Genomic DNA, 22,954 nt, shown 5'->3' on the forward strand with positions numbered 1-22,954 from the left:
TCACTTCTTTTGACGGCTACTTTGTCGGTTTTACAGTTTTCATTTTTTTATTCTTCTTTATTATCCACTCTACTTTTGGTTTATCCTTAGTTAGGTAAAAGGTCATAAGATAGTTACATGTCCCGTACCTCTGTTTTTTTTATGTGCTTATTGTTTCATTTTTATCCTCATACTATTCTCAAATTCATAACTTTTTCAAAATTCGTTATAACTACTTCTCAAATAAGAAAATTTGTTACACTCATACAAAGTGAATTTCAAGTTATGAATCATAAAACAAGCATTTAAGAAAATGCAAATATATGTGTACATGTACATAGTCAAACAATGTTCTAATAAAAATGGACTTAAGTTCTAACATTGTTTAATTTTTTTCATCAATTAATTAAGGAGGAAAATAAAAGGATAAAGGGCTTGTATAAGCAACTTATTTACAATTTATAGTATAAGCGTTAATCATGATGATTGTTTATATATAAGTTTGCAAAAGCTATTTTTGTATATGCTATATAATTTGTTTTTACAAGTTATATTGAAAAACTTACAAAAATAAATTGAAAAAAGCTTATGAAAATCGTGCTAAATTGTTTTCGTAAGCTTTTTTCAAATAGTATCACAAAAATTGGCTATGTTGGTGTTTGCAGTCCTCCTTTTAAGAGGGGAAATTTTTTATCTAGGTTTATGACCCTAATTCTTTCTTTTTACGATCGCATACTTTATAAGCTTCCTATTTTCGATATATCTGTCAGATGAACGAAATCCTCAGTGTTATGATCGTAGCTTCGGTTGAACATACATAACTTTGACTTGTCCAACTTAGGTCAATCTCGGACCTTCTTAGGCAATTCGAACCTTTCATCTCTAAACTTTGCGTTGGCGCATTCTCTGATAATACACTTTCTAGGAGTGTTTATGGGTGTGTATTCTTGGTACTGTGAGGGTGGTACTCGATTGTCCTTATCTTTCTTGTGTTTTCCATTGCATCACTACTCAACCTATGACTTAATTATCGTTGTTGTCGTTTATGGCCCTTCTTACATCCATAATTTTTTAATACTGAATTTACTTCTTAGCCTTTTCCTGCAAGTGGTTTAAGTTCCTTAGTGCCTCAAATCCAATACTCACGACAAAATTCGTCCCTCGAAGTAACCCTTGTTTTAGTAGGCACCACTTCATCTTGTCATCGACATCCTTTATTAGGATTGTTTCTTTGTTGAACATCTCTATGTATTCCCAAAAATGTTCATCCTTCTTTTGGCGTATAGCCATATTGTTTTCCACCAACTTTAGTTGTCTTTGGGAAGCGATAAAGTAGTGACAAAGTTTGATCCATGACTTGATGGATACCGTATCAAACCCTTAAATCAAGCTATACAACTTTTTTCAAGGTCAAATAGGCATTTTGCGCTTAATCTGTCTTGTGACCTCTCAAAAGGAAATGACTACATCCATTGTCTTGATGTGGTCGTCCGAATCGGAAGTCATGTCATATGAATCCAATAGTAATCGTTTATGAAGAGTACTCAAGACAAGACATTCATTTATCCTGCTAGTGAAGGCATTGAGATGGCGACTGGGGGTGGAGGTTTGTACTCAAACTAGGACCTCTCTGACTAGGAAGATCGATGGTAGCATTAATGTTAGGATGACTAGGAATTGCTTCCATGACCTTATACTACATCCTCCTCAGGGATGGTGGGGAGCCTCCACAACCCCTACCATTATGGTCACTTTTTCTCACGGATCTGATAGAGGATCTTCAAATCCTTGTTGGTGATCGGGGGTGGACATTACCCCACGTCTTTGAGATTTGGGCCTAAAAGGCCTAGATGGGTGGTGTAACACCCCGTTTTCCCAACATAAAAATTTCATAACAATTATCAGAGTATTCAACACATAACGGAATGCTACACTTCTTAAAAATCATAAATGAGATAATTAACTAATTATCTTTCCAAAAATCATCAACATATTAATTCAAACTTTGTAGCGAATTAAATCCATCAACATAGATAAGTCTTGGCATGCAGGTCTCATTAAAACATCTCTTAAAATATTCAAATTAAATCATAGTCATGTCAAAACATAAGCAATACGTAAAGGAATAGAAAATAGCCACAAAAGATCTCATCCCGTTACGTATCAGAGCATCCTAAGACTTAGTGAGGAATAAGTCACTCACGACAGCAACACCAGCAACCTACTCTCGATCACCTGCAAGTTACTCATACGAAGAGCAACATTTCCAAGCAGAAGGGGTGAGATTTCACAAAACAATAATATTAAGCATATAATTCAACAATTATATTTAACAACCTAAAATCGTCATAATGTTCATCATAGACAATAATATATCATATATCACATCTTTAATAGTTCATGTAAAGAATCACAGCTTCAACAACTTGGCAACTTAAACATCATTGACTCGACAAATGCGACTCCAACTTGACTATGCAACTTAGACCTCTTATATGCATGTGGTACCAATCCAGGGCATCAAGCCCCCAACGTATTTGAGCATAAATAGGCTCCCATGGCATCAAGCCCTCAACTTATTTGAGCATAAATAGGCTCCCAGGGCATCAAGCCCTCAACTTAATTGAGCAAAGACTCCAGGGCATCAAGCCCCCAACAATGAATGCTAATGCATGGACTCGACCTCTTAAACATCTTAAATTGACAACCTCTTATATAATCCAATAATTTGGAACTTCATCATCTTAATCAACTTAGACCGACTCATGCAGCTTAGTTGAATAACAACAGCAACACAGTAGTATACAAAAACAGCATGACATAATAATATCAAATGCAAGTCAACAACGTCTCAATTATTCACATATAATTCAAGTAATGCATATACAATTATATCACAATATAACAACATCAAATCATCATAAATCAGTTTCACAGATCATCATTAATATTATATATAATATTCATAACTACCCCAAGGTTCAACTCTCAACGACTCGTGCGGCAAAGATCGCAAAATCCTAAACAAGCATTCTGTAACTAGGTCACTCGCGAGGCGAGAGCCTCTGCTCGCCATGGCGAGTTCAGGTCAGATTCCCAAAGTTTCATTCTAAAATCTTTCCAGGTTCAATCTCATTCTACATTCTTTCATAATCATTATTAGACATGTTCAGGCACTCAAAAGCATCTAAGGGTCAACTCAAAAGTCAAAATCACGGAATCCTGCAAGCTCTCTGGTCAAGCTCGCTAGGCGAGTTCATCTGTTCGCTATGGCGAGCTGCGACGTGCAACTCGCGAGGCGAGCGATGAAGTTCATCCCTCGCCGTGGCGAGGATCATAGCTCGGGTGGCGAGCGATGAATGTCGCTACAGGCATAAGTGCAGTTTTTCACAAAAATCACTAATTCTCATGGTTTTAAGCCTAACCTTGATTTCAGAATTCATCATAATCATTATCTAAGGTCTAGGAACAATTTCTACATCAATCTAACAAGCTTCCACCGTTTAATCATTAGTTCTTCAATTTTAACCTACTTTTCGATTTCTCTAAAACTCATTCTTCTTCATGTTAAACCTAACCATTGATTCACATACTTAATAGAATTGCAAAGTTAGTCTCACCCTTACCTTAAGAAATCGATTGCAAGGTTCTCTTCTCGTTCCTCCTCTTCTCTAGGTTTTCTCTCTTTTTCTCCAAAAACTGGTTGTACGTGAAAAACTATTCTGACTTCTCACTTTTCTCTTTTTATAACCTTAACCTACCTATTTTCTCTTAACTCCACTTATTCTCTTAAACTCTTCTAAATTCCCAAATCAGCCCCCAAAGTCTCAATATTCTATTTTACTATATATATATATATATATAATACTTCTACACCAAATAACAAATATATTTCTACACCAAATAACATATATATTATACTAACAAATAACATAATATCTCTACACCAAATAATATATATTATAATATAATATGCTACTAAAACACCAACATATAACACAAAAATAACACACATCATCATAAATCAAATAAGTTATTCAAAAAGACTCTAAACTCAATAAAATAAAACAAATAATTCAAAGAGGGCGTTACAGGTGGCAATAATGTGGATCTGGAACGATGAACCTCAACAGATGGAGAATGACATCTCTTATGGGCAAATGATTGCATGTTGACAACCAAGATTGTCATCTAGGACCAACGAGAGTTCGTATCGTACATTCTCAACATGTGATAGGCGCTCACCTTGCTCTACAATGACTTGGGTGTTGGGACTACTGCTGAACGAACTTCAATAGGTTCTGGAGGAGGTTGTTGGTCTCTTATCCACCTTCGAAGGGTATAATAAGTTATCTCTTCGTTTCGATGAGATGTCTCTCGATTCTAAAGCTGATATTTTGCATCCTCTGGAGATGATGACAACACTACAATGTTTTCAACTTGTTGGAGTTATGGAATACTAATTACGATACTTACCACACGTTTTCTAGTGTGGGCCATTAACCTTGGAACAAAAGAGTGGTGAGATCGTTAAGTATGTTCCCAATTGACAACACCAATAATTCTGATCGGGTCTAAGATTGACGGTCTGAGAGTTGGTTGGATTGTTAAAGGTAACAGCGATTGATTAACTGCTCCATGAAAGAGGGTGATGTACCTGCAAAGACTCTGACACTAAAGTAGGTAACAACTGTGTGAGCTTTTTACGATTAAAAATAGTGTACTTGGACAATTAAAGTTATAATACTCAAAACTTTGATTGTCTGGTTATCTCGTATGATATACATTTCATATGAATTGGTGGTATATAGTGGAATGAAATAAAATAAGATGTAATAAGATAGTCAATTTTAGAAAGAGAAATGATATTTGAACATTCATTTATTGACAACTTTTGTGACAACTTTCTCTCTCATACTCACATCATTTTGCTTTATCTCTCTATTGCTTTGGTTTCCGTGCAAATATGTACTTTATCTTTGCAAATTATGATTGTCACTTAAGTTGTCAGCCAAATTGTTTGTTCAAATATTACTCCTCTTTTAAAAATTGGATTTTATCTCATTTCATTTCACTCAATTTTATGCTATACCACTAACCCATTAATGTATTTTTTATATATGTACTTATTGTATACAATATTACTCCCACCAGTTGTAGGGTGTTTTTTTATGTTGTTTTCTTTTTTCTTGCTTTCTGTTTTCTCTTTGGAGGGTTTTAGTATAGTCTCCTCTCCTTTATATTTATTTTTCCTTTTTTTAATAATATTTTAGAGTTTAGCGGCATAGGATGAAAGTTTCTCGGGGTGCCAATCTAGTTGGGATATCGATGTTGCCTCTTGATGCATGTCCACTCTCTTTATTTATAAAAAAAATATTACTCCCACTAGTCGAAATTTCTTAATCCAACCCTCTTTATATGGTAGTAGATTGATTCATGGGACAATAAAATCTTGGATTGTCAACAGAGGGATGGAAAGACTAGAGCAGTGGAAACCAAAAGAATCCTGCTCTCCACCCTGCACATTTTACTCGCGTCCTGCAGCCGTTCCAAATTTATCCTTGTGCACCTTAAGTAACGATGCGCAACTTAACTCACACAGCGCATGTTAAGTGACGCAGTGTTACTGTTTTCGTACAAAATCCATCGATCCAAACTTCAAGCACCATTTTCTTTCCCTCCACCTTCAAAAACCCAAAAAGTGCGATTTTTTGGGTCAAAATCCTCATCCCAAATCATTTAAGGGTAAGTTTGACTGTTTATGTGAGATTATATAATTTTAGAAATTTATGGATAAATTTGTGTAATTTGGATCGTTTACGTGTCATTAAGTGTGTTTAAGTGATTACGAGTCATTACCGACGAATTTGTGTAATTTGGACCATTTAAATCGTTATGTGTGATTATGTGATTGTGAAAAAAAAAACGATGTTTTTGTGTAATTTTGATCGATTGTGTCGTATTATCCAATAATCTTATTAAATTGGCATAAGTCGGTTCAAACATTTATTGTTGTACTGATATATCAGTAGAGCGTGAGTTAACACTATGCGTGAGTTAACTCACGCATTGTTTTACACTTGCGCAACTTAATTGACGCAGTCTCACAGAGTGATTTACACTTGCACATCTTAACTTGCGCAGCATTAGTTAATTAACACATAGTTTTTCATTTGTGTTAATTAACTAGCGCAAGAGTAAATTTAGAACGGTTGCAGGGTGCGAGGTGCTGGGTGGAGAGCAGAATTGTGTCGTCTGTGGCCCAATTGGCAAGTTGGAAGAAAATGTATCAAACTATACCCATTGGAAAGAAAATAAAGCATTGTAACTTGTAAAGTTAGCAGCTATACAGGCACAGTTTCCTATACTAAAGTCTAAAATACATGCAAGTGGCACAAACACAAATACAACTTACGTCAGAATCCTACTTGCATAGCACGTGACATGGAATGCTGCAGCAAAATTATTGGCTGCAACTCTGCAACTGCACGGGATGGCCACGCCAAATACTAGACAACAGATTCCTTAGTAGCACTTTGGTTTGATCCCATACCAAAGCTGAAAGGTCACAATTTTTTGCTTTGAAGATTACTATCTGACATCTTCTGTTTGCAACTTCACAATTCCCATTTAAAAGCTTTTCATATCATATAATCTATTAGAATTTGGAAATCATGGGCATGCAAGTCGATCAAGTGGTTTCAAAGTGAATACATTGTTGTAGAACTTGAATGAAGTTTTGTCACCACATGGTTGTAATTGCCATTCTGATCACCTCACTTATTTTTCTTCAAAAACAAATGAACCGTTCAAGGTATACGTAGAGTTTATCTCCACATATGCAAGAATCCTCTTTTTCAAAAACTAAAAACATGTCAAATACAATTGGTAGATATTTAGGTTTCTTATTCATTTGGTTGAAGGTTAGACTATTGAATGAAAAACATAGGTAAATGCTAACTTGTGCTCTCAACGGCACATGTTAAGGAATTCATTATAGAAATATACGCATAAAAAATCGTGTATTCATATTCTTAAAATTTAAATTGTTATATTTTTCAATGCAAAGTTGCTTTTTTGGCTCCCTAAGAAAAAAACTACAAAACCACCCGCTAAGTTTTGCCCATGTGGCAGTTTTGGCCCCCTAAGCCAATTTTGACTCGGTCAACGCACACTTGTATTTTTTATTTATTTTTGTAATTAAAAAATATATTTTTTAATTATTTAAAAATTATTTTTTTAATAAAAAAAAGATTTTTTAATTTTTTAATTATTTAAAAATATTATTATTATTTATTAATGTTTTTTATTAAAAATACACACATGGCGTCCACGTGTGCGTTGACCGAGTCAAAATTGTAGGCCAAAACTGTCACAGGGGCAAAACTTAAGGGGCGGTTTTGTAGTTTTTTTTCTTAGGAGGCTAAAATCGCAACTTTTTGAAACTTAGGGGGCTAAAACTGCTATTAAGCCTAACTAAATTTAAGGTACTTTGAAGATTTAGTATGTACGTCTTGATTTACCAGATTTACCAGAAAAACAAGGGTAAAAAGATTTAGTATACCGTAACTATTTATATAAAAAAAATCGATCGTAAAGATATGACTCGTGGGCTTAACTCAATTGGTATGAACAATGCATAATATATGTAAGGTCTGGGGTTCAAACCCTTGCCACCACTAAAAAAAATTATTAATACTGCACAAAACAGATTCCTGTGATACATATGTCAGTGTATGATCTTGATACAAAATGTCAGTGTGTGATTTTTTAAACCAGAATTTCCTGATTCTCCAATCCCAATCGTAATTTAAAAAACTGCTAAAATTGTTACTTCGATTGTTATAAAGTTTCTCACTAAATTATATTATCTCCATCTTTTTTTGACAGGATATATTATCTCCATCATTAAATATACGATATTTTCAATAAACTTTTTTGTCCCTTTATCAATAGGAAAGAAAATAGTGGCTCTAAATGGATAGTTTCAATTATACCTATCAAATAATACCGCATATTCATCAGATACAGACAAAGTAGGTCCATGATATATAATAATAATATACAGTTGTAAGAATCCATTACAAATACACTTGGTTTGGTCATTGTACCTTAACAATTAGGTACTGTTCTAGCATGAATTTGCTACTGAAGATGCTGATCCAAAGCATTGCTATCTACAAAAATAGGCTACTACCTGCTTACTAAAGAATCATCATAAGTTTAAAGAAGCTATTTCATCAAATCTAAAAAGACAAACCCATTCCAAAGACTATGCAACAACATTGATGGCAATAAATTCCTTGACCGTGTAAATATCACACCCATTACCATCCCAAGAAATATAAGCGGCAGCATCCTCTGTATGTTAAAATGTGCAAGCGCAAACGCAACTGAACTTACCAGTATTGCACACCACACAGGCATGTATTTGGTAAGTGACGGGAGTAGAAAACCACGGAAAACTATTTCCTCCCACACAGGAGCGCAGACTGATACTACAATTGCATACAGCAACATTGCCACAGGATCCCTTGCTTTTATTGATTGTTCAACACTTGAAAGGGTGACCTGTGTCGATGGCAGGATAGGTAGTAGGTCAAGGTTGAACTGAGAGAGCCGATTGACAAGAGGAAACATGAGACAACCCATGACAACATCAAAATGCCATTTTCCTTCCGGGCTAAACTTGAACCAGTCGGGTGGAAGGGGACGGAATCGTGAAAGACAACGAACAAGAATTGCAATTCCAGCTAGTCCTTCAGTTACATCAGTGACGAGGCTAAATAGGGCCTGCCCTCTAAATGTCAAAGAATCCTTGCTAAAGCCAGTTATATGGGCTGCAAAAGGAATCATCCAAGATCCTATAAACCAAAAGGCCGATGTCCAAAGAAGCATAACCTGCATCAAAGATTGCACGAATTACAGCCTCAGGTTGAGCGTTTATTGTTCAGGATTTCAACTCTGCTCAATTGGGATACATTCCACGCATACCACATGTACCCTAAATTATAACTACGATGAATTGTTAAACAAAAGCGAAACTTTACGTATTTATACTTTGATGAAACTTTAGAGAAACGCTTACTTTTAATATGGTCGTTGCACTCCATGGTACAACCCATCGATAACCAATCCCATTGAATACTTCATTTGCAGCCTGCAAAGAACGAGCCTTTGGGTAAACAGACTCGTACAAGAAAAACAACAACAACCAAGCCTTACCCCACTAAGCGGGGTCGGCTCTCGTACAAGAAAAACATTAAAGTATATGACATTAACGATATGACATTAATAATACCGCTCCATCAACCATTGACAAAGCGATGCAAATAAATTCTAAAAGTTGATATATTTTTAACTGAGAAGGAAGATGATGCAGGTACAGTAAATTTAATAATGCGTAATTTGAAGATCAAATCATCTAAATATTTTGTTTCAGTTTCAAATCTATTACAAAGTCAATTACTTCATGTAATAACATAACAAGAGTAGTCATTTAGGGATAATTATTTCTTATGTTTCAGTCCTTGAGGCAATATACGAATTTGATAGGACCAGCTGGTAATTGACAAGAAAGGATAATTCACCCTAAAACAGAAATAGGAATCCTTTGTTGAGGGGTCTCGATTAACGGTGACACATACACTCTTAGGGATGGTCCGAGAGCTCCCCAATTCTCTAACTAACAGCAAACTAAAGATTTTATCTATTGAATTTTTACATTCCCAAGTCTTGGGGTTGTATTGTGGCAATGATACCTGCTACTGAAATTGTTTTAGCCTATGTTTGAATTGATAGAAGGAAATGGAAAGCAATGATGCTCAATTCATTGTTTGGATTATGAAAATAAGAATATATCAAATGAAACTCGATGGATCGCATTTCACCCAATACCCCTATTTTTCTTCTCAATTGGAGATATGTAATGGAAACAATTTTTATTCACTCCAATCTAAAAAAACCAAACAATTTTTATTCACTCCATTCTATTACATCCATCCAGTTCCACTTCATTCTACTAACCATTAACAAATCCAAACACTACCTTAATATCCATGTCTACCTTGTGGGTTTAGTAATAGAAGACACTATGGGATTTCGGTTTATTTCTATATCTTGAAGGAAAAGTTACAGTAAGTCAATTTTAACAGCTGCAATGCTTTTTTAAATAGAATGATCACTTGCATGTATACAGAAAATCGCATTCATCTTGGTTGTGTGATGATGTAACCAAAATCTGTGGCAATGCCTAGGCTTCTTTTCTGCTCATCTTTGATTTGTCCTAAAATCAAAATCAAAATTCTGATAATGCAGGTACCGTTCTCAACACCCAAACAGTCATCAATCTGACCCTAAGACCCCCTATTATCATTTGCAAGTCACTCTAACCCTCACATACATCCATTGAACCTTCAATTAGTCTATAATCTGGATTCAATCCATCTATATTATATCATTAATCCATCTGAGTATCCTATATCTCAAATCCCACTTCAATCCTACATCAAAAGAACATTGAACTAAATAAGTATAATAAAAGAAATGACCAATTGGGAATGGCAAAATCTACATGCACTGATGCTCATTTTATTCCAATAATTCTTCAATGCCCAAATACAAACATATATTTACTTTTAAGCACGTACAGTTACAATCAAACATCTGACATGACAAAGGAAACCACATTCTCGTTTCTTTCCTGATCCATCGATTCAGAAGTTCAAAATACATGTGGATATTCAGTCAGTATATTGTTCCCTAGAGAATCCAATATCCAGCACTTCCTATGATTGACTGCAGTCGCACATTGATTGATAAAATATGTTCACGGACTTCCTATACTACAAATACCTAATTATAGAGAAGTGTTTCTTTTGATATTATGTTATTTGACTATACAGCTGACATTATCAGGTAACTACATAGCTCACCATCCTAAATTTATTTGTCAGTAATGAAGAAACGAAAAGCAATGCAAAACCATTATAGATTAGTGAGTCTTGCTTTGAATTTCATCACCATCAAAACTGACGGCAGGGACAGAAATATGCATGTTTCAATTTTATTCAGAAGAGCACCTATCCATTGATAACAAATATTTAAATTGCCATCCGCATATAAAACAGAAAACCATTAGTTTTTTTTATGTAAACAAAAGACGTACGACCTTAGGAACGATTGACTTCCAGTCTCTTTTGACAACATTAGGGTCCCTTGATTCGGATTGCACCAATTCCTCATGAAAACAGTGATCTATAAAATCTGGTTTGGGCGTTTCTGAAGAATTATCCTCTTCATGCCTAAAGCACAGAATACTCAATTTCTGCAATCAAAACACCAAAGCAAAAATGTTGAGCACAATCACTTAAACACATACTTATGAAAGTGTTTATCTACCAGGATAAGCATTTGTGAAACAGTTTGGGAGAAACTACGAAAACAGCTTATGACATGTTCAAAAGTTGTTTTCAGCTTATTTCCATAAGCTCTCTAGGATAACCTAAGCAAATAACTTCCAGCTAATACGAAGACAGATTGACTCTATTTATATCTTTTGTTACGGAAATGGAGTAGCTTATAATAAGCGCTTATGTTGTAAACTGCTAATTAAGTTGTTTATCTAAACAGTGCCAAAAGTAATCTAAAAATACTAAGATGCCACAGCAGTTTCAGCTATAATAACACTAGTAAATTAATAAAGAACTTAAACTTTATAAATTTAAGAACTTTATTCAACCCATTTCATTTTACTCAGCCAGCAATTCTATTAAAAATATAGTAGAAATTAAAAAGCAATCCTCCATAACACAAATAAAAAAACATAAAAAATAAAAAAGTTGTTGGAAGTAGTTGCAGAATACATAAAAAGCGTACTTACGTTGTTTGAAGGATTGAAACGAGAATTGGGGATCCGAAAAGAGGTGGTAGGAAAAGGACGAAGTGTCGGGGGACGAGAAAAAGGCTTAATTGGACGAGCAAAGAGAGAATGAGAAGAAGATGAAGTAAACAACATTTATGAATCGATGATTAACTATAACCCTCTCTATAATCACTGATTACATCAAGGATTTGAAGATGATGCTATTCTTCTACTTCTTCTGCTTCTACTTTTTTCCATACACTATCTTTGCATCTTTTTCTAAAATACTGTACTAGAAAACTAATTAGTAAATTATTTATTTATAAATCAAATAAAATACCTAGTTTTGTCCTGTTATATTGGGATTTTGTGTTTCGATTTCTAACCCAGAAAAAACAGGATAGGTTTTGGAAAAGGAAAGGAAAAACTAGGACGTACATTCACTCTATTTGGTTGATTTGATTGATATATCCTGAACCTGAACAAGACAATTGGCCAAATCCCAAGGGTTAGGGGTAGGGTGCTGTTGAATTGTGTAAAAGCATCTAACTTGGGGGGGTAGGTAAATGATTCCATTCCATCACCGCAAACCAATTTATCACCTCAATTATTTTATACACTACTATAAATAAATCTACCCAAAACTATTTATATTTAACGCGAAAATGATTAAAAAAGATAATTCAAAAACTATTTTTTTTGAGGAAAAAATTATATTATATTCTACTAAAAAAATAATATTAGAAATTGATAAATTGATTACATATGGTTTGATTAAAATGTCCCGTAAATTTAACTCAATTGGTAAGGGCAACGCATAATATATATAGGCCTGGGGTTCGAACCTCAGACACCACAAAAAAAAAATGGTTTGATTAAAATACAATAAGAAATAATCCACTAAAAATTATATAATAAGAAATTCGAATGCGTATCAATTCAATAATTTCATTTTTTCTATAATAATAAACTAAATAATTTCTCTTTATACGGAAAAAAAAAAAAAAAAAAAAAAAGGATTAGAGCATTTGGAGGTAAGCATTTTGTAAGATTTTCTATTAGAAAAATAAAACTATTACTACCGTACAAGATTTTGAAGAATTACTACCAAACTAAAAAATTTAGATTTAAAGACCACTCTTTTCTTTTCTTTTTTAACAAAAATTTGACATATACTAACTTCTATTTACGGAATGAGAGTATGTGTTTTTAAGTTCAACTCAATCAATAGTTGTAAGGACGTTGATATGTGTTATTATTATTTTTTTGGTCAAGTGTTGCTCTATATTTAAGATGTTCAGTCTAATCACTAAAAAAGCTCTATATTTTGTGGAACTGATCCCATAAAGTCCAGCTAAAACAATAGAATAGAATGTTTGAGAGTACAGAATAAATAAAAGATGAATTTTAAAGTTGGCAACATAAATAAATCAATAGAACAAAAATTCAAATCCACCATCTAGATGCTGCTGGGACAAATGACAGGTCTATATTCATGTATAATTTCCATTCTTTCTGAGTAAAGATCATTTCCTTGTTTTGCTGATGCTGAGGACGATTACAAAAATGGCAAAGAAATTTCCGTACAAGTACAAACGCAGCGCTAGATGCAAAATATTTTAACAAAACTAGACTTAAGACAGGCGTGACTCTAAGTGTAATTTGGGAAGCTCAAACAAATAACAGGTAAAGGATCCCCAATATAACTTCTAATCCAACAAATTAGTAATTCACATAACTTGTCAGCGCCATCATAAAGTCAAAAAAAAATCTTGGCAATTTAGATGCAGCTCTTTTTCTTCCAACATGCCAAGAGGACATTCTCGAATGAGATCCATATCAGTTGAATATACCAAAGTAGCATAATCTATCTGATTGTGTAAGCCCAGGTAGCATTTTTTCTCGCTTGCATACATCACATCCCCAGTCACGATATTTTCAGCATCTAAATGCTACACATGGTAATTCATTCCTACCTTAATCAGACAAGTCTGGGGAATATTTAGTCCAACAGAAGGAGAGCGACAATTTTTTCGAAGAAAAGAGTAGAGGTTTACAGCAAACTTCTTCACAAACGAAGAGTTCCACTTGGCCTTTACATGAGAATGACCTATTACATATGCTGCTCCAGCACGTTTGGCTTCCACAAGTTCCATGAGCTCTTCCTTAACACGGGGATCTCTATATATTGTATTTAGAACCTCAAATCTAATCCGCCGTCTAGTGTTGAGTTCAGGTAATTCTTGCTCATATGTGGCCTGCAGCTTCTTCAATGTGGGAGATTTACTGCTAGCAACAGTCAAAGCACCAGGAATATTACTACTGTCGCCTTCTTCAACACCATAAGATTCTGACATTCGCAATCTTGTTCCAAATTTCCCAGACGTCCTAACGACCGCCATACGGCCATCCGCAGAACCATCTAGGTTTCCAGAACAACCTTCAGCTTCCAATTGAATGAACTCTGCTATGCTCATCACCAGTTCATTTTCAAAATCAATTTCATGGCTATAAGCATCTTTGTAACCATTTCGAACAATGCATCGATACAACCGATAGGATTTTGGACCAATTCGGCCAATGAGATAGCGTTCTGCATGGGGCACAGAAGGCACAGGCACAGTCTTAACACAAACAAAAACAACAACCTGGTAGAAAGCTGGTAGATTTGTCAAGAAATGAGTGAAACTGGCAGGGACTCCAGTAGCCAATTCAGTATAGATAAGGCCCATTCCTGGAACCCTAACAATCCCAAGACTAGGACCCAATGTAAGGATCTCCCTCATTGAAGCTTTGTTATGCATATCAAAGAAATACTTTTTTTTAGAACCATAATGCCACACATACATAACAACCATGAAGGCTACAGAGAGCACAATTGGAACCCATCCACCTTTTGGGATTTTCATGCAATAAGATGAAAGAAAGAGGGCCTCTATCGAACCAAAGAATAAGAGAAATGCCATAGAGACTACAAGACTTTGATGCCATACAAGGTTGATGACGAGTGAAGTCAACCATGTGGTCACAAACGCCACAATCAGACATGAAATCCCTGCAATTAGATGATGCCATTAGCAATCATTAGCTGAAATATGATAGTGAAGTGATAAAGTGATCCGGAAATTAGAAGAAAAAAATCTACCATGATCATTGGACCATCTACAATCTACATACATAATCAGCTATTTAAAAGAATTTAATTTTCATCCACTGTTGGTGTATCTCTTTTATGCTAGCATGAGTAACATCCAAAATGTTCTGCTCACATCGTTCAAAGAGTTTGAACTCTATAGGCACCTTTTATCAGTAAACTCTTTCAAAATTATGGCATTATGCTAATTCTGATTTCTAATAATTTTAGTACTATCTCATCAGTGGATGAAGACTTGATCATATTTCAAAATCACATAATATATAAAAGAATGCAGTTGTTGTAAAAAACTAATAAAACTAAATAGCCAAAAAGATAAAACAAAAGAATGAAGACCCATGAACTCTTAATAGGCATTTGAAATACCATTGTAACAACAGCTTACCATATGCATATCCTATATGACTTGTGTCTCCAAACCCAACCGTCACAGCCAGGCTGATTATCATAAGAACCCAGTTTAGCTCTGGTATAAATATCTGACCATTGAGCCACCTTCTGGAATGTACTGCTTTAATACGAGGGAAACATTCAAATGCATGACATTGTTGAACAATTGAGAATGTCGAAGAGATGACAGCTTGACTTGCAACTATTGCTGCCAAAGAAGCCCCCACAAATACCGGCCAAAAGAGGACATCTACAAAATGACAAAAACATCACTGCATTCACATTGAAAACATATTGCAGGACGTTGTTGTCAACTGAACTATTTAGCTTTATTTATTACTAGAGTTATATTTCTTGCATAGTAGTGACAAAAATGCTAACAGGTTATGTTATTCCACTGATGGCATATAGCATCTAGCACACAAAAATTGATAGGTTAGTTAGTTGAAGAGTGAGTTAAACTAGTTACTTGGATATTAGCTACAGAGAGGGAGCATAAGCTATAAAATGAAGGGGGATTAGAGGGGGCTCAATTTGTATTGAGTGGAAAACGATGGGAGAAGTCCGGATCTCTCATATCATCTGTCCAAGAAATTTACATCATTCATATTCTAAGTGTTGCACCAATAATAAAACCTTAACCAATAAATGATAGATATCAACTGTTCAAAACAGGACTTCGTAATATAATTATAATAATTGATAGAATTGTTAGAATATGTACTAGAAACTGACTTAATGTATAAGGGTATAAGAATGCAAAAAGGTTATGTCTCGGTAAAAATAACATGCTATGAAGAAAAGAAAAAAGCAGTAATAGTAATACATCCATCCCAAATATAATTCGCCACTGAAACAATCCTATTAGATAAGAAAATATTAATGGTTAAAATTATCTATCAAATCTCTCCCATATAAATTGGCTGAGCATTGCCAAAACTTGAATGTAATAGCGTTCAATGCCGGCATCAGTTTGTAACTATAAAATTGGGATTCGGTGAGTCGAACGCTAATCCTTCAAATTCAGTATTAATAGGATAGAGAATATAGGATGCTTTGAAAAATCTAAAATTATCACTAGGTTCAATACTCTCCCACTCAAAAATTCCAGAGACATCTGAAGCATTCAAATTGGCCAAGTTACAACACAGAAGATCCACACAAGAGCATTCAATGTTGATTTTTCCAAATGCAAACAACGTTGTTCCGTGTCTTTAAGAAATCAACATGACCTATCAGACCATTTTTAATCATAGTATTTACATTAGCTGACCTGGAATAGAAGCATAAAAGCTTATAGGTACCGCCGATAAATTCTTTGATAGAAAAGCAGCCTGCCCCATGTACTGAAGAATTAGACACGGGTAAACGACACAAGAAAATGCAACCTGCAAGGTAACAAGGATACAATACTAGGAGTTAAGACGGTCATTGTTCAAATTTAATGTAAAAGATAAGGCATTCTAATTAAAATGAGGAATCACGATTATATGCAAAGATCATGGATGAAGGTGAATTATATACGGCACTTTCTTAAACTGGTAAGTCAACTCAACATTTGATTTCACATATTCCGCTTTAGCCTGAGAATTGTTGACAACAAATCAATAATTGCTTTCTGAATCAACTACCGACAGTCTCACTGTTGCTTTTCTTGTAGTGATTTTCTTGTAGTGCTTGTGATTTGTATAGACATGTACTCTAAAATAAGGGCTTTACTTCTATGGTACTTAATTACTAATATATAGTGTGTAATACAAATTAGTATGTATCACTGAATCAACTGCTATTCTGCTAATATTAGTTTACTTATCTGTGGTAACTTCCCATCTTAAGTCCCAGTTCCTTCATAGTTTCAAACCGCAATTTAATTCTTTCACATATAACAGACACATCTAACATGTCAAGTCTAAAAAGTATATCATAACTAGGTATAAACACCAAGTCACAGACAAAAGGAAATTTTCATCACCCTAAAAGAAACCCTGCAGTCAAATAATGTTAATCAATCTTGGGTATCAATTTGTAGGCTACACATTCATGAACTGAACATCCCCGTTAAAATGAAATTGAAATCCTACTTAATACTTATTAACTGCACCTACCCTTACAGGCACTTGTTTGTAGTAACCAAGGTCGGTAAACATAGCTTCAGTCCCTGAAGTTATGCAAGAAAAACATAATGTATATGGTAAGAATAACACTCAAGCAGAAGATGAAATTTAAAAGAGACACAGACCTGTAACACACAAAAATACCCCTCCAAGATTAATCCAACCATCTTTTCCTGTAACGCAAAAGAATTTGTATATATAATATGGAGAAAAGGCCTGATATATTCTTGGATTCCACTTGATGACATTGTAAATGCCAATCATGAAAATGGACAGTAGCCATAGGATGATTATAGGAGGAAACATGAAGGCAACCGTGTGGGAGCCACGGTGTTGCAGAACAAAGAGTCCAACCAGTAGAACACAAGAAATAAGAGGAACCATGCCTGCATAGTGATATAAGCGTAAATTTTAATGGAAAACTACCTATAGTGCATTTTACATATATATGTATGAAACGTCAAAAACTATGGGGGGAAATTTAGTGTGTCAAATTTCAGAATCAACATCCTAGTGATTTCGTTTATACTGAAGAATACTGGAAAGAAAGCTTTATTGAACTTTTTGGAAACAACTCTTCAAGTTCAAGTCACAAAGCAGAACCTACCCAATAAACTATTGAGATATTTTCTTTGAATCAATCCATGCACCAGACAGTGAGCTTGGGGTATAAGAGGAGAAATATTATAGGTTATAGATCGTAACAAAAGTCATACAACGTTGCATTTTCTGGAATTACATTCCATTATATTATCTTAAGACCTAAGGTATCTCCTTTTCTTTAGTCTTCGTTGATATTTATTCTGTTTTGCTTATTTAAGCTTTGAACACTGGAAATTGTTCGATGGAAGAATAGCATTTTTTCTACTTACTATTATTTTTAATCTTCGCTTCGATTTTCAACCCTTCAACAGATGAAAGAACTGCAAAACAAAATTCTGATCAATAGAGATACTGATAGAGCTAATACGTGGTAAACAAATTATAAAGTAAAATATCAACCATATAAGTTTCTACCAGACAAAACTGACAAGTTTGTGAAGAGAAAAAGATGTGCCTTACCTGAAATAGCAGGCATGAGTGCACCAACACAAATTATCATGCAAGCACCAAGTAAAACAAAAATAAGCAAAACAATTTTTGTGTTCTTATGTTTTTCAATGAATCTTTTCAAAGATGATGGTGGTATATTTCTATTTGAGTAACCAGGTTTGCGATATGTAGATAACTCCTCATCAGATGCTTGATGATTAGGAAGCAAGCAAAATTTTGCATTTCTGCAAAGGTGTGAATACAAAGCAACAGTTCCCCCTGCACAAGTTGAATGCTTAGCACTACTAAGTCTAATAAGAGGAAAGATCTTTGAAAGGGGAGGGGACAGGGGGGATCAAAACTCACAGAATAATAATCCTTACCTTCGCCGTTATCATCTGCACTCAACATGAAAACAGCATATTTCAACAGAGAAATAAGTGAGAGAGTCCAAAAAATCAAAGAAAATGAGCCAAATATTGCATCCTCATTTTGAACATGTTTCAGTCTTCCAGAAAATATACTTTGATAGACGTAAAGAGGGGAGAGGCTGATGTCACCAAACAGAAAACCCAAACTCTGGTATGTCAAAAAGAAAAGTGTTTTACATTGAGATTTACGCTCCACCTGTCAATAGAAAGAAATCATACATTATAGTACACTTACATAAATGAAACAAACTTCAGGGGAAAGAGGAAAAAGGCATATAAACAACTAAAGTAAAGCACGAAGTGTATGTTTGGTTCCATTTGTGTAGGAGCCAAAATTGATTCTAGAGGTATAAAATTGATTTTGACTTGTTTGGATGGTTTCAAGTAGAATTGATTTTGCCTCCAGAGTCTTAAAGCTAGAATTTTTAACTTTGGATTCAACAAATGATTTTTGGTGCAATGTTGTTAACTTGATGCTATAGTGCTATTGCATAGCAGATTTTGAACAAAACCTATTGTTCCGCAATACACTACTTAGTAAAAAAAAAATATTGTGAAATCAAGTCTACAGTGTTGCATTGTGAAACTTGAACAAACCTCTATTTTCCGTGATCAGCAATTGATAACATTGTATTAACCTTGTTCAACTCACGTTCAGATGAATGTACCAAAACATAAATCATTTTACATTTGGCTCACTTTTAGTCAATCAATTTTACATAATCGAATCATTCATAACCAATTTTTGTCACTGTGAAACTAAACACACAAGAATACCACAAAGATAGACTACAGAGGTATTCAAATGCTTCCTTTTTTTCCCTCTACATGCATAGAACTTCAATAGGTTGCTCATTTTTCATTTATATTTATTCAAATTTCAACTTACAAAGCATATGATCTTCGCATTGCAAATTTTCATTCAAGTGATCCATGTTTACGCCGAGGATCGAGTTTGAAATAAACAACGGATCTTAATTCCATTTCAGTAATTGCGCAAAAATTAAAGAAAATGATACTTAATCGATAGTTACTGTGTTAAACATTGATTGATTCAATGATAAGGTTTTCAATCAAAGCAGTAAAAATCGAAATCTAGAAAGGAGAAAAAGAATCTATATGGTTATGTTAGGGTTTGAATTATGTGAGAAAAAGAAGAACGTACCGTTGTGGATGATGAACCTCGTTGTCTATTCCCATCGCTTGAGCTCATAGCGAAGCCAAAACAGAGCAATTGTTTTTTTTTGGGGGGGGGTTTCAGAGAGAGGGAGAGAGAGAGAGAGAGAGCGCGCGTTGAAATGAATCAGTTTAACATCGTCGTGCTCGTTTCATTTCAAAAAGGAGTAATCCACTGTTTCTTCTCCAATTGCAACGCCTTTGTAAAATGCTGTTACAAATTCTCACAATTTTTATTTTTTTTACAAATGAAATGAAATTCAACAATACATTGTATTTTATTGTCAAAAATAATATTACCTCCGTCCCTAATTATAAAACCTTTTTAAAAATTTTGTTGTCCCTTTTTATAAAATTTCTTTGTTATTTTCAACTACATTAATTATATCTTTACATACATGCCCCTGTTTATTATACATCTTTTTCTTTAATCAGCAATAAATAACATGTTGAAAACATAAATAAATCAAACATCTCTCTTAAAGGATAAAATTGTAAAAACAATACTAATTGCAAACATATTTAATACAAATATTCACTATCTTAATTCATGTTATATTTTCAAAATGGCCCTATAATTAGAGACGGAGGTAGTAATAAAGTCCCTCTGACCATAGCATAGTTGGCAGGGGTCGGAATTCGAACTCCGGACACCCTACTTATTCACATTGAAAAAGATGAATTCTTATTATTTTTTTTTTGTCAAGTAACCTAGTGGCTGGAGCTCACACATTATAATGTGGAGAAGTGGAGTATCCGGGGTTCGAACCCCGGCCCCTGCATATAATATACAATATCCCTACCAACTGAGTTATGCTCACGGGGATGAAAAAAAAAAATGAATTCTAACCGCTAAACTACTTAAAAAAAAAATATACTATTTTTTAGAAAAGTTTGTTTAATGAAAAATTGGATAATTTTCTTACAAATAATATGATCACCACTACGGTCTATTTAAGACTTGATCCAAATCTTGGGGGTTTTGTTGCATGTTTATTTTTTATTTATTTTGTGTAGATTTGTTTTGGGTAATAATATTTTGGTAAGTAAATGTATAACGAATAATCATAATAATTCTTTAATGTATTGAAATTTTAAAATAATCTTTTGTTATGCACTTCGTTAGTCAAAATAGTCTACGATATTAAAATGTTTTATTAATAATATCATTTCAGTCCTTTTATATACTTATTTATTGTCATATCAATCTTTATAACCCTATATAAAATAAAGGTATTGTGAATATTGAGAGATTATTTTAGCGTTAAGGATCAAAGTGCGCAATCAGGGGTATTTTGAAATTTATGACTACTCATCATACAAGGACCAAAGTGACTAATACCCATTTAATACATCTGGATAGCTTTATTTGTTGGCTTGATAAACTTTTTTTCGAAAACAGTTTCCTTGTTAGAATTTCACCTTTTAAAATAATGGCAAAATTACACTTTTAGTCTCTTAACTTAATTTCAGATAACAGTTTGGTTCTTTATCTTTTTTTCATTTTAATTTGGTCATTTTTGTCCATTTTCATATGAATTTTTAATTCATGATTTTATTTTCTTATGGTCTTTCAATCTTCAAATCTATGATTCTCGTCTATGTTTGCATAAGAATATTAGATTTGAAACTTGAAAATGTATATAAAAATGGACAAAAATGACCAAATTAAAATGAAAAAAAGATAAAGGACCAAACTGTTACCTGAAATTAAGTTAAGGGGCTAAAAATGTAATTTTAGCTAAAATAATTAAATGGAGAATTTTCTACATATTACAATGTTGGTACCGATGAATTATGCTGACGGAACACGTTTATAATATCATTTCCCTTTCATATAAATAACGTCATTAATCATACCTATGTCTTTATCAAGATGCAGAAGCATACATGGAATTTATTATATGAGGTGCATAAATCATAATGATATTGTTGACGCTGAATATGCATAAGCACAGGGATTTCCCACTTTGATAGTATTTGTTTACTTTTGACAAACGAATCTAACAGTGCCACTGTCGCAGTGGCTAACAGCTCGGCGCACCTTTTCACCGTTCCGAAAACGACACTCTCATGGCAAATGCTCAAACGTGCTGGACTGCGTGATGCACGTGCTCAAGTTATTCACCAACTTCATCTCATGTGGAAATTCACCATTTCTTGTTTGAAATTTTTACAAGGAACAAAACAAAATGGGAAGGCTATGGTAATAACTAATAACTCCTTCAATCCCAACTTTTATTTTCTATAAGTGTGAAGCATTCATCGCCTTTTAGTCGTGACTATCTAATATAATAGATAGAGTCACACACTTTAAATATGGATAAGTGGAAAATTGTATTTCGAATTTCACCCCCTACAAATAATGTATGTAACTATTAATTGTTCAGCAATGATCACGACTTTAGCACAAGGGAAAATATATAAAATAATTTGACCTTGTTCCACTTTTGAAAAATTATTGTTGTTGAATAACGCAGAAAGTTTGAAAAATAACGCAGAAAGAGCAGGGCACACTTGGAGATTAGACTAAGCTGATCACTTCAAGAGTTTATTAGATTATTTTTAATCAAAAGAGAGTTATTAGATTACAAAAACTGTTTTGCATTGTCTCGTTGGCATATTAGTGAATGAATACCATGTTTGCATATATATACTCTCACATCACAATGTATGTCATGATTGCTATATTAGACTAATCGATAGCTGCATGAATATATGATGTGTGGAAAGTGGGTTCGAACCTGCAATTTCACACTTCGCCACACTTACACTTAAGTGTGTGTTTCTCGCCACTAAGCTTATTTGATCCAAA

The 22,954-nt window shown here is 34.0% G+C and overlaps 2 protein-coding genes across 2 annotated transcripts; both read right to left on the minus strand.

Annotated features, from left to right (window-relative positions):
• Positions 1-7,999: 7,999 nt before the first annotated feature.
• LOC25502130 (uncharacterized) lies at positions 8,000-12,420 on the minus strand. The gene is made up of 4 exons (XM_013591683.3): positions 11,861-12,420; positions 11,150-11,305; positions 9,068-9,139; positions 8,000-8,880 (listed from the first exon to the last, which is right to left on the minus strand). The coding sequence occupies exons 1-4, from the start codon at positions 11,993-11,995 to the stop codon at positions 8,212-8,214; spliced, it is 1,032 nt and encodes a 343-aa protein (XP_013447137.1). The 5' UTR covers positions 11,996-12,420; the 3' UTR covers positions 8,000-8,211.
• A 797-nt stretch (positions 12,421-13,217) lies between these two features.
• LOC25502131 (potassium transporter 3) lies at positions 13,218-20,376 on the minus strand. Its single transcript, XM_013591684.3, has 9 exons — positions 20,129-20,376; positions 18,916-19,159; positions 18,563-18,811; positions 18,373-18,423; positions 17,626-17,886; positions 17,492-17,544; positions 16,660-16,774; positions 15,382-15,636; positions 13,218-14,897 (listed from the first exon to the last, which is right to left on the minus strand). The coding sequence occupies exons 1-9, from the start codon at positions 20,174-20,176 to the stop codon at positions 13,795-13,797; spliced, it is 2,379 nt and encodes a 792-aa protein (XP_013447138.1). The 5' UTR covers positions 20,177-20,376; the 3' UTR covers positions 13,218-13,794.
• Between the last annotated feature and the right edge of the window lie 2,578 nt (positions 20,377-22,954).

This window comes from Medicago truncatula, chromosome 8, assembly GCF_003473485.1.
Source record: "Medicago truncatula cultivar Jemalong A17 chromosome 8, MtrunA17r5.0-ANR, whole genome shotgun sequence".
Taxonomy (NCBI): domain Eukaryota; kingdom Viridiplantae; phylum Streptophyta; class Magnoliopsida; order Fabales; family Fabaceae; genus Medicago; species Medicago truncatula.